The sequence below is a fragment of the Buteo buteo genome, chromosome 6 (assembly GCF_964188355.1).
Source record: "Buteo buteo chromosome 6, bButBut1.hap1.1, whole genome shotgun sequence".
In the NCBI taxonomy this organism is placed as follows: Eukaryota; Metazoa; Chordata; class Aves; order Accipitriformes; family Accipitridae; genus Buteo; species Buteo buteo.
Genome location: NC_134176.1, coordinates 41,430,803 through 41,443,158, shown reverse-complemented (window position 1 = coordinate 41,443,158; position 12,356 = coordinate 41,430,803). Strand labels below are relative to the sequence as shown.

Genomic DNA, 12,356 nt, shown 5'->3' with positions numbered 1-12,356 from the left:
TAATCTAGAAAGGAAGCTTAACAGATGCATCATGGATCAAGAAGGGACCACAGTATGCTGCTATGCAAGCAGGACTAGGATAGTCCACAGGACAAAAAAGGCTATGCCACTGCACCATAATATCTAAAGTGACAAATACAATTTATGGAAGTCATCCCCCATCTGTTACATGATAGTGGTCACAACAAAGCAGTCAGACAAGCGTATGTTCCAGGTTGTAATCTCAGAAGCCAGAAACCTGTAAATAAGTGTTAGTGATTCTTCTATTAAAAAAGAAGAATACTTCTCCAGAGTTACATTTTTTCCAGTTTCCTCTGAGGTTTGTACAATCAGGGTACATGAAAACTATCTGCATCTTCTCACCAACTTTCCCTCTGTGGGCAAACTCACATTTCAAGATTCCCTGAATCTTCTAACAACATGAAATAAACATGCTTCCTACAAACACAACCCCAACAGTTTTGCTGGGAACATGAGATATGGCAGCCAGCCAGAGACAATTTTCCTACCAAATTACTCAGTTTTTATCATTTAAAATAGAGAAATCCTCTACTTCCTACCACAATCTGCTAACTATCAGATGAGGAAGGAAAAGAAAAAACACACCATTTTAAGCATTCTTCTTCAAAAACGTATTTTCAGAGACACTTGCCTTCATGCAGAGTATAGTCTTGCTGTGACCTTCCAGGGTTCTGAGAAGCAGCCCGTTCCGCGCATCTCGCACACTGATGGTGCAGTCATAGGAGCCCACTACCAACAACTTGCGTGCTCCTTCCTGAGCTGTGGCTAGACAGCTCACCGCTCTAGGGCCATGGCATTCAAAGGTATCAACCTGCTTGTTGTTCTGTTGCGGTAGGAAAAAATGGTATTTAAGAATTAAAACTTTGCTATGACACTGACTAGACCACTGAGTCCTTTTTGTGTTGTACTTGTTATAGCATCTGATTTCAGTTTAATAAGACGCCATTTCAGCAGTGGTAAGAGCTGCATCTTAACAACCAAGTTTCCAAATCAAGGATATAACTCCTTATGTTAGGCTTCAATTTTCTGTCTTTTTAAAAAATATTTCACGATTAGCAAAGGTCCAGTAAATCCTCCTTCTGAGTTAGAACAATGAGAGGAAATAGTATTATGAGAAAAATGCAAAAATGGATAAATTTGTAAGGATAAATTTGAGAAATTAGTCTAGGATCCATGAAGAGAATAATTAGAAAAATAATTTATTTAAATAATGATTTGTATTCACTTTTAAATATCATGGGGACTGCTAATTAAGCCTCTTTGCCAGAAAACATGTGAATGAGTCTATAACCACAAATGGAGCAGGCAAAACCAGCAACACATTAAAGTCTCTCACGCTACTTTGATAGGCAAGAAAGGGGGATTCACAAATAATCACCTGTGTCAGAAAACTCTCATGACACATGACTGGTAGGCCAGGTGGAACCTTAAGGAAAAACGTGACAACAACACAGCAGTTAAGAGGTAACCAGAGGGAAGGGGAGATGGACAGCTTTGTGCACTGACAAAATAAAGGACCAAAAGGGGCCAACAGTGCCCACTTATACCAAAATACTTCAATTACAAATACACTTACTACTCAAGAAGAAAGAATGGAAAGAAACACAAAGCGGAGAGAAAGAGCATCACAACAGGCTTTTAAGTGCCAATATTTAAACAAACTAACCTTTATGCTGAAAGTAACCACACTGCCATTTGCAAGGCCTGCATAAAGGATCCGCCATCTACTATGTAAACAGAGCACTCGATCTTCCAATTTAAACTGCTCCATGCACTCTCTGGTCTGGCAATAGAAATAAGTATTTAAAGCTTTTCATTAACTGAAAGCAATTCAGGGAAAAAAGCCTAAAGTGAATGAGGATTTTCACCTACAAGCTGCATTTTTTGAACTAACAGAGCTGGTGGAGAAAAACATCTGAAAGTCTGGTGTCACATGGCAGTTTGATCCTGGTTTTAAACAGCTCAATCCCATCTCTGAGACTTGACTGTACTTCAGCAACCAGTTATAACCCTAAAAGCTTTATTTTAGTCACAACCCCTGATGCATACAGAAGTTCAGAGTACAGACTATATATATGAAAAACACCCTGTTACATGCTTGAGTTTGAGGAATCCCCATGAAGTCCCCCACAGAGAATTGCCATGAATCATCAGCTTAAGAGTAAAAAAACTCTGGCAGTTTGCCCCCTGAAGCAGATATTTGCTTTCTAGTCCTTCAAGCCACAGGTTGGACAAACCTTCCTATCATTTATCCTTAAAAGTTGAGCTTCAGGAAGTCTCAGTCTGCTCTTCCACCTGCCCTCAGAATAAACGATAACCTATTCTCTCTATAGTTGCTCTACAAAGAGAGCAGTGCCTTCCATAAGCAATGAAATTAGAAATACAGCAAGACAAACATGATGTTCGTGGCCAGACAACCATCCTGCACTTTGGTGTTCCCAACATTCAGGATCCCATCCTGCTCTTTTGGCAAAAACTCTGCTGACATGCTAGCCAAAATATTAAGATAGTAAATAACTTAATGGTTTGCTGGGTTGGTTTTTTGTTTGTTTGTTTTCCCTGCTCCACTCTAATGAGGTATGAAGTGGGGCTCACGTCCAGCTCATACAGGTTTAAAAGGCTTTTTTCATTTATATTTGCAAAGAAACACCCACATAAAAATGCAGTACATGTTAATCAACACAGAGTTTGAGTACCTTGATATTGTAACAGTTGATAGTGTGGTCACTTGAGCCAGTGTAGAGTGCAGCATTCTTTCCATTTGTCTGAGTGACCAGGAGGCAGTTCACTTTTGAAGTATGTCCTTCAAAGATGGCCACACACTTCCTGCTCTAAAAAGAAAAGCATAGGGTCTGTCAACATAAAGTCCTATAATGCCCCTCAGGATCTGTGCCTGACAGAGTAGGGTAGGACAGCTAACATGCAGCAATCTATCTCCCCTTACCCCTTTCAGAGGGAGAAGCTGTTGGGGAGGGGGAGAAGAGAGGTTTGAAGGAAAGAATAGCATTAAAAAAAATCAGGCACGTGAAAAAGCAGCTGCTTCCTTAACTACATAGTAAGGCTTTACAAAAACAGAACTGCAACCTTGTGACTGCAATTAATATAACACCATTCCTACAACCTTACTTACAACCAGATTGTAGGCACAAACAGTTTTGTCTGCTGAGCAGGTATACAACAAATTCCCAAAAATCTGAATAGCATTCACTGCAGCCAGGTGTCCCTCAAAGTTTCCCTCTGTAGGTTCTTCATCCTCACCTGGCTCCGAAGACACTTCTGTAGGACAGAGACACATGTACTTTGATTATGGGAACACACTCAAGCAAACACACTACTGTTGTTTGCATCCCCAAGAGCAGAACTATTTAGTGGGCTCAGCACCTTCAAGTCAGATTTCATTGTGGGTCCCAGCTGGAGCTTGTAAGTGGCAGAAGGTAATATAAAACGCCAGACAAACCTTTATATGATATTAAGTCCAGAAAGATCTTTAAAATAGCAAAAGGATTGTATTATTGTTTGTCCTACAGCTCTACAGAGACTGTGGAGCAGAAGTGTTTCTGTGGGAGAGGGCAGGGGGATGTGGAGGGGTCAAGGCACAAAGCATTCAGTGAGATGACATAAGTGAGTATGCATCACTTCCCACTTCAGTTTTTAGTGCAGGTTTTTATCTTCAGGGTAAAATTCCCCTCTGGAAGCAGTTTGATCAAGACTTAACTCAAGTCCTGCAAGATACTATACCCAAAGTATCAGAAGAAAAGCTTAAAAGGTATACCTGATGAGTTCTTTGATCCTCTTAGTGATGATATGGAAGTCTGCGTCTCAGCCACACTGTAATACAGAAATAAAGAGTACCAAGACTGGACTTTGCATGCTCATTTTCAGACAAAATATTAGTTTAAGTAATACTCCAGAATACAACTCTGCACTTAGCAGAAAATAGGCTGTGACAGATAAGCTCAGAAACAAACTTCCCATGGAGGGCAGCCTTGTTCTTGTATTAGAGAAACTAGCAGGTAACAAGACACATTCATTTGTTGGACCAAAAAAGCAAATTCAATTTTCATCTTCCCTCTTATTTCACTCCTGAATGAAATTAGAAGTTACTGATGTTGTAAGACTTTCTGAATAGGAAAAAAGAAAAGAGAGAGGCCTCATGAATACTGTATAATGCTTTTACTTTTGAGAGATCTACAATAATCTTACCTTCTTTTCCCATCATCCCTATAATTTGTGCCAATCTCACTGGTAGAGCTCACTTCATCATAACCAGAGCAAGACGCCTCTAGGACTGCTTGATCCACGGAGCTGTGTGAATCCCTCTTTGAGGGACTGTCCGGTTTCTCATCTCCCGACTCTGATGAACGAACATCAACCACCTCACACTGGGGTGCTGGAACTTCCACTAGTTCCAGAGAAGCATCACTGTCATTCTCATCTTTGTTTCTTGCTGTTTGAGCAGTAGCTCCATCCTCATGTCTTGGAGGAGTGGATGTAGTAACTTTTTCTCCTTTAGGAACCTTCCCACCCTTGAGTTTCCGGACAGGCTTAGAGTCAATTATATCCTGTTCTGTATCACTGTTCTCTGGCACATGGGCTGCCCTCAGAGTTTTCTTCTTCCTTAACTTTCTCCTCCTCCTGTTCCCTTTTTCTGCTGGGACTACAGTGGTTGCTGTCTGTTGCTCGGATGGTTCTGCCGACAATGTGGGGGTTTTGTCCATTGGTATTTCTAGAAGGACTGAATGCTTTGGAAGAGAAGTGCTACACTGATCCAGTAAAAAGCTTTCAGTCACTGTGTCATTTGCTTCTCTCTTGCTGAAAACAGACAGCGAATGAGGAGAAGGGTTCTCTGGAAGTCCAGCCTTTCCCACGTCCACAGCAGGCTTGTGAACATCTTGATTAGTGTGTTGGAAACAAGCTGCCAGGTCTGATAGGGATATGGTTGCAGAGATAACTGGATACACTGAAGTTTTCTGGTTGGTTTCTTCTGAAGAAAACAGATTAGCGTTATATTCAATCTCTACAGCAATAAATATTTATGCAAAATTGCTTTCCCTGCATTTTTCTGTTTATACTTAATTCTGCATGTAAAGTACATATTCCTACATGTTGAAAGCTATGTGCACATGCAGATCTGCTACTTCAGTCAGCTGTCCAGCCTTTGAAAAACATAGCTGGGGCATAAAATGTTTATCTGTGTACCCACAAGCAAAGGAATGGGGTACATCATTCAAGTTGCTGGCTAACTATATGCTTTTAAAGTTCTGACACACAACCTTTGGTGAATCCTACATTGTCAGCTTAAGATACTACCACCCTTCACTGTGTGCTCCCTTACCAGCTGTCACCACTGCCATAGGACTGGTATTAACCAATGCATGCCTAATGCATCTCAGCTGCCCAGTGATACAGTTTGAAGACCTTGTGCTTAACCCATCTGCATTAGTTATTTCTACCAAGTTACTTGGACCTAAGTCAAGGTAGATGAGTCATGCACAACCCACTCTGCAGCATCGTACCTTCTATCGTGGGAATGGGAGCACTATATGCCATCAGGGTAAGCTTTGTTAGTTCATCTGTGGTGGACTAAACAATGGGGCAAACATACTCTCCCTGTCATTTTAATTTGAAGCTAATATGAACAAATGAATCCAACCTCTCAATTGAGTGTCCTGGTTTCAGCTGGGATAGAGTTAACTGTCTTCCTAGTAGCTGGTGCAGTGCTATGTTTTGAGTTCAGTATGTGAAGAATGTTGATAACACTGATTTTTTCAGTTGTTGCTCAGCAGTGTTTAGACTATAGTCAAGGATTTTTCGGCTTCTCATGCCCAGCCAGGGCACCTGACCCAAACTGGCCAACGGTGTATTCCATACCATGGGACGTCCCATCTAGTTTAGGAACTGGGAAGGGGGGGGCAGGGAATCGCCGCTCGGGGACTGGCTGGGCGTCAGTCGGCGGGTGGTGAGCAATTGCCCTGCGCATCATTTGTACATTCCAATCCTTTTATTACTACTGCTGTCATTTTATTAGTGTTATCATTATCATTATTAGTTTCTTCTTTTCTGTTCTATTAAACCGTTTTTATCTCAACCCAGGAGTTTTACTTCTTTTCCTGATTTTCTCCCCCATCCCACTGGATGGGGGGGAGTGAGTGAGCAGCTGTGTGGTGCTTAGTTGCTGGCTGGGGTTAAACCACGACACTGAGACAGGCTAAGAGCACAGGCAGCATCTCACAGCTGTGTTTCCCACACCCTAAAATTCCCTGGTCGCATTTGCAATAACTACAAACCAGAACAGGATGTTTCAAGTTCACTGCATTTATTGGGTGGGATCCCTCAAGGCCAATGGGAAGCTGGCAGTATTTGAAACACTTCCCTGCTTCAAATGCTTAGACAAAGCTGTTGGACTGTTTAACACATCACAGTACAAATTTGATGCTTTGGAATTACGCATCCAGCTAGAGACACCTTATAAGTGAACATCTCACCCCACACCCTCCTCAGATGGGAAGTTCCAAGATAAAACTAGAACTTGCTGACAGTTTAGGGTGTATCATATTTAAAGTAAATCAATGGAAAGCTGTTTTTCCCCCCCGACCCATAACTGTCATACACAGCTGCAACCTGTTAGAAAACCCTCTATACAGAAGAAGTGAATGCTTAGACAGTTACTGTGTTGAATTATACTGGGAAGAAGGCACACAAACCCTTAAATTCTGAATACACCTCTAACATTGTGCATCCCTCATTTCCCGCAGGAAGGGGGAGGGAAGGAATCTGGTCACTTAAAACCAAAACAAACAGGAAAGTAAGAGTAACCTGCAACTTAAACTTAAATTTCTGAAACCAAAAGTTATTCTCAGCACTTGGAGTACTGCATGTGTTAGAAAAGGAAGTAGGAAATCACCATGGCAGTGCAAGAAAGCAGAATCCCCCAGTTCCACAGGTGGGAGAGATTGCTGGTAGTTAGGGAAACCAAAATGCAATCAGCTCCTTCAAGGCAAGGCTGAGCTGACCTCCTAGGGCAGCTGATAAGCCAGATGTTCAACGCCCAGAAAGCAGTCTGCCCCCAGAGAGAATTCCTCTCCCCCAAATTACAGCATTTACCTGATAGTAAATGCTTATTTTCCCCCCAAATTACCAAATTCATTTGGTGGCAGAAACTCATTTTAAATGTAGCACATATAGAAGTTGATCAAAACCAAAACCACTTTAATTTGACAAACAAACATCAAAAGAACATTCTTGATTTTAATATGTCAAAAATAAGTTTGCAGGAAACTGACAAATATGCTAATGTGATTAAGACATTTTTAAAGTAATTATTTAAGTAATAAATACAGCTATACATTGAACATTCATCTTTATGAGAGAAAACTGAAAAACTTCTTCAGCTTCTGCTGGGCCTGCACAGACATCAATAAAGTCTGAAGTTTCTGCAAGCAAGACACTTCATGCCACTGCAGCTAGTGATCACTACATCTTTATTTTGAATTTTCCAATTCTAACCTTAAAAAAAAAAAATGACACCTCTCTTCATTGATGTTTAAACATAACAGAACGGCATACACCAATAAAAATGGGAAAGCGAAGGAAAGGCAGTGGCTTCCTACAAGCTGAATCTCAACAACGCAAACAAACACAAAAGCTGATTCTCCCCCCGCCCCCAGTTTACTTTAATGTACACCCTCAGAGCTTCATAATCCCTACCAAATCCTCCAAAAAGAGATGAAGCAAAATTCACAATACTACATGCGTGTAATGTAACACAGTGGAATACAGGAAATGCAATGGTGACTAAAAAACCACAAAGAACACTATTTATACAGCATTCTATGTCTGAAGCAAACTGCTAAAAGGTAAAAAACCCTTCAAATTCTTGTATTTACAGAAGTCTAAGCTTCAATTTAGCCAACACTTACCTTGTGCTTGAGAAGAAAAATACACTTATAAAAGTAGTACAGCATGGATTTTTCCAATCGTATTTTCCACTTCAGTTGAAGAAAAAAAAAAATTGCGTTGGCTATATTTACCTGTACCAAGGATCTTACTTATGAATCATTATCTCAAATTATCCAAGTTAAAGGTTTGGGTCAGTGACATTGTTACAGCAGACAAACAACTGTCATTAGAGTCACCCTGCTTGGCTTCACAGGCTCTTAGGAAAGGAAAGGATGTTTGAGCTTTTTATCTTCAGTTTGTACCTTCAGTCACAGTAGCAAGTTGCAGTGGAAAGTACCAATGGCATTTAAGTCTTTGACACAGACTACAGTACATGAGTTTTAGGGGTTTTAAACTGACTAAATAAAGAATTAGCAATTTCAGCTGTAGCCATTAAGATCTCATTTTTCTGAAGCAGTAGCTCTCACATTAGTAGTTCAGTTAATTCAGTGGTTTCTCCTCCTGACAAAAGTGAACACATACCTTCTTTGGTAGCCCTGCCCTACTCAGTCCCACTCCCTCACATGAGTGAACAGTGCCTAACATCCTTCTTAGAGTAAATTGTCTACTGAAATCACACATAAGATCACATGAACTCTGAATGACCATCTCCAGCCCTGTGGGATTTAGAGAGATGGAGATAAGGAGAAGATGGATTGTTATTTTTAGTATCATAAATCATACTCTTTGTGCTTGTCCAGCAGGGCCCAAGAAGAACACAGAATACTCTAATGTAGTTGGTCATAATTTTTTATAAAGATCTTCAGGCACGCATTATTCCTTTGTAGGCAGATTTTCAGCTCCCAATGCCCATTAAATGATGCAGAGTAGAAGACAAAAATTACAGGGGAGGTTTTAAGGTTTGGGGTTTTTTTGTTAACTAAATTATTCTAAGAGGATGTAACCTTGAAATTCATGTTTGTTCTATTCTTAAAGTACAACTAGAAACCTATAGGTGCATATGACTACAATTTGCATGTGCTTAACAATTTTAAAATGTGGAATCCCTTTGGATGTATTGTAAAGAAGGTCCCAGTTTCTAAGACTATTAAGTTGACAAAGTCCTACACAAGTTAATGGGAGTTCAGCCCTGCACAACAGGCTGCAGGTTTGAGACCCAACTTACATTCTTCTGGGGAAAAAAAATATTCCTTATTTTCTTAAAGCTAGTTCTCGCAAAACAAAGAAAAGCCACACATACCATCCTTCTGCTCCACCTCTTCTGCTCGGGAAGCACATGGAGACCTCTGGAGTACAGAATTCACATTTTCTTCTGAGCCTTTTGGAGACACAGGTTCTCGTTTAACTTGTACTGATGAGTCAGGAGGAGTGGCAGGTGTGATGCCAGAAGACTGGAATGGTGATGGCATGTTTACATGAACGGAAGCCCCCAGCGGAGGTACGGAAGATGACAAAGTGTCCAAAAGGGGCAGGAAGGAGCCTGCAGGAATTAAGTCAGCTGCCATTTGAGATTTGCTATTTCTTCTGTCACTTAAGACACTGCAGGAAAGTTGCTCTGAGAGTTCAGAAGGTTCGTATGTTTCTAACAGTAAAAAAGGAGAGGAAAAAAAAAAAACAGAACAAAAATGTTAACATTTTACAATAAAATTTAGTGGTCCCAAGAGCTTATTTCTTGGGGAAATACAGACAAGGAAGAGAAAAATTTGTAAAAAATCCACTAGATGGCACTACCAAAGACAACAGATCACACTTGAACAATAAAGACTTCAATATTGAAAGACTACAATTTTATTGTACATTTTACATGAGTGAATTCAAGTTAAATGCAATTTTTAAAAGATGCTGAGTTCAAAGAATATGAAAGTCAGCATTTGACTGTTGTAGTTTTATGGTATCTCGTACCTTGTAGCCCCTGCAAGATCTGGATTCTCTGACTTCTCAGTGTACTCATTTCCATGGTTATCTACAAAACAGTTATGGTTTAAATCAGTCCTACTTAAGGCAGTTTTTCAGGCTGCTAACTTCTAGTTCAGAGAGTCTCAAAAGCCCACTGTTACCTGTTGCTTTAATACAAGGAACCGTTGAACCTCAACATACGCAGCCTGCAGGGCAGCCTTTGCCTGCAGGAGACTGCTGTCCACACTATGCAGGGACTTGCTTAACTCTTCTTCCCTCAGTGAAATAGCCAACAACTGGTCTACCTGAGAACGTTCTGAAAAAGAAACAAAACACAGAGTATAATTGTACTTGACAATATCACGTGTAATGTATTTTAATGTATCTCAATAAATACTACCACCTCAGAATGTAAAAAAACCATAAATTAGGTCAAGCATCAATAGTCATACAAGAAGCTGAAAAGGAACATCTATGCACAGGAAGAGCCATGTCTACATGAAAGAAGAGCAAAGTTGAGTATTCCTCTTTATACAATCTCAGCCGCAACTCTAGTAACTATTTCCATCATAGCTTTGCCAGCACTGATTTAGTGTATTTGAACAAAGTCAATTTCCTCCACAAAGATCTCTTCTTGAAGTATACATGTACATGAAGTACAAATACACACTTTCCATTAATGTAATCTAAAAGGCAAAGGCAAATTTAAGCTAAACAAGATTTAAATTATTCAGTTAATCCAGAAGCCAAGGAAAGGCAGCTTAAGAGAAAAAGAATCCAATGATACAAAATCATTTACTATCTAGGATGATTTTGGGTCGTGAGACTCATGTTTTCAGTCTCTTGAAAAAGAGTCTCTGAGCACTGTACTCAGTAAAAGATCCTCCTATACTACTTTCTAAAGTCCTCTGGCATTACAGAGATTCTCCAAGCAAATTAAGTTTCAGTTTGAGCACTGCTCAGTTTCATTCAGGTTATAGCTTCCTTTAGCAGATTTCCTACAGTAACGATGCTGCTGAAGCAAAGTAATGGGAAAGAGAGATTTTATTAAGTCGAGTGTGTTATTACTTTCTATAATAGACACTAGTCATTGAAGACAGAGGCTGATAAACACCCCCACCTTTTCAAGTAGTGAAATATTAGTTCCCATGAGAAGATCCATATTAACTGCCTTGCATTACAAAAAATTCAATATAAATAAATAATTAAAAAAAGAGAAATGGAACATTTGAAAGCTATCTTATGGACCCCAAAGCTTGCAGATGGTAACGCAATGATTTAGTTCCCAAAGAAAACACTGCCTAAAACACAGATGATTCATTTTGATATGCAGTGATGCGGATGTGTTAGGCATGTTTGAGAAAGACCTGTCTAATGCCACAATAAGAGTCTTCTTTGGTCAGGAGCAAGAAGGAGTGAGACATTACACATTCATTTCCCTTAAAGACAGGGAAGGAGTCAAAAAATAAAAGTATTGCTCAAGACGTCAAAACTAGAACACAGCCCCAGTTATGGTAAGTACAGTTTTTCTGGTGACACCACCCAGAAATAGAAAGGGAAAGTTGCACTGCTGAATTAGAATGGAGTGATGGGTACTTCTCCCTTCAGAACTTCCATCTGAAGAGGCAACAAATCTCTCTTCCTTGAGCAGGGGAAAGCAATGGTCCCATCTGTGCAGCTGGGAACATGAACTGCAGGCAGAAAGGAGGCACAAAGTCTTCTCTTAGAAGTAACTTCTGACAAATTAAGATGGGACTCTTCAGCGTTGCAGACTTGAGAGCAGTCCACCCTGTGATCTTCAGTAAGAGCCCAAGAAGCACCAAAGTAACATTAAGTTACCACCATTTTAGCCAAGTCAAAATACTACTAGGTATTTATAACCCCTATACCAGACGCACATATGTATGATATTCACTTACCCTTTTTACCTTTGATTTTTCTTCTCTTATTCTTTCTTTCTAGACTAGGAATTTCAGGAGAAGATCCCTCCTGCAAGTAAAATCATTTATTAACAAAAGTTACAAGAGCAATTTTGCCTAAATCAAAGTCAACCATCCACTGTCTTTTCAACCATTACCTGTACCCACGAAGAAGAACATACAATTAATTTTGCACATTCATCCTTCCCTCTGCCCTTAAAAGAGGGACAGCAGCAAAGTGAGTGCCATGTTTTCATCTCAGCTAGAAATACTAAATAAGCTGACAGCCTTCTACTTGCTCAGATATTTAAGACCACACTTGGGTCAAATTTTCTCCTCTACGGTTTTAGTTGAAAGTCTAGAGGATTAAATCAGTGAGGAATTAAAATTATCTGCATATAACAAACCCCTTTTGAGGATTTTGATCAGAAACATTTTTTTTTTCCCCTTTGGGTAAGTCCAAGACAGGACAATGAAATAAATTCAGATATAAGGATATCATTTTAAGTACATAATTTTGTAAAAAGGGTTGTCTTTCCTTGCTTGACCATAAAACCAGTAACATTCTAAGGAAAACAAATTTCTACTACAGCCTAGCTTCCATTTAAAGTTTTGAAACAC

At 39.8% G+C, this 12,356-nt stretch overlaps 1 protein-coding gene across 4 annotated transcripts in view; it reads right to left on the bottom strand.

Annotated features, from left to right (window-relative positions):
- The window catches only part of ZNF106 (zinc finger protein 106), a 45,240-nt gene that overhangs the window by 10,071 nt on the left and 22,813 nt on the right, over nucleotides 1–12,356 (bottom strand). For 2 of the 4 annotated variants that reach the window (XM_075030639.1, XM_075030638.1), the window contains exons 7-16: nucleotides 11,736–11,805; nucleotides 9,978–10,132; nucleotides 9,823–9,883; nucleotides 9,161–9,502; nucleotides 4,225–5,005; nucleotides 3,794–3,849; nucleotides 3,152–3,297; nucleotides 2,718–2,852; nucleotides 1,688–1,804; nucleotides 653–844 (exon numbers count right to left, since the gene is read on the bottom strand). In XM_075030639.1, coding sequence (XP_074886740.1) covers nucleotides 653–844; nucleotides 1,688–1,804; nucleotides 2,718–2,852; nucleotides 3,152–3,297; nucleotides 3,794–3,849; nucleotides 4,225–5,005; nucleotides 9,161–9,502; nucleotides 9,823–9,883; nucleotides 9,978–10,132; nucleotides 11,736–11,805 — 2,055 coding nt within the window. Of the gene's footprint in view, nucleotides 1–652; nucleotides 845–1,687; nucleotides 1,805–2,717; nucleotides 2,853–3,151; nucleotides 3,298–3,793; nucleotides 3,850–4,224; nucleotides 5,006–9,160; nucleotides 9,503–9,822; nucleotides 9,884–9,977; nucleotides 10,133–11,735; nucleotides 11,806–12,356 lie in introns of those variants that run through there. The other 2 variants (XM_075030640.1, XR_012650786.1) reach the window with 2 other exon arrangements.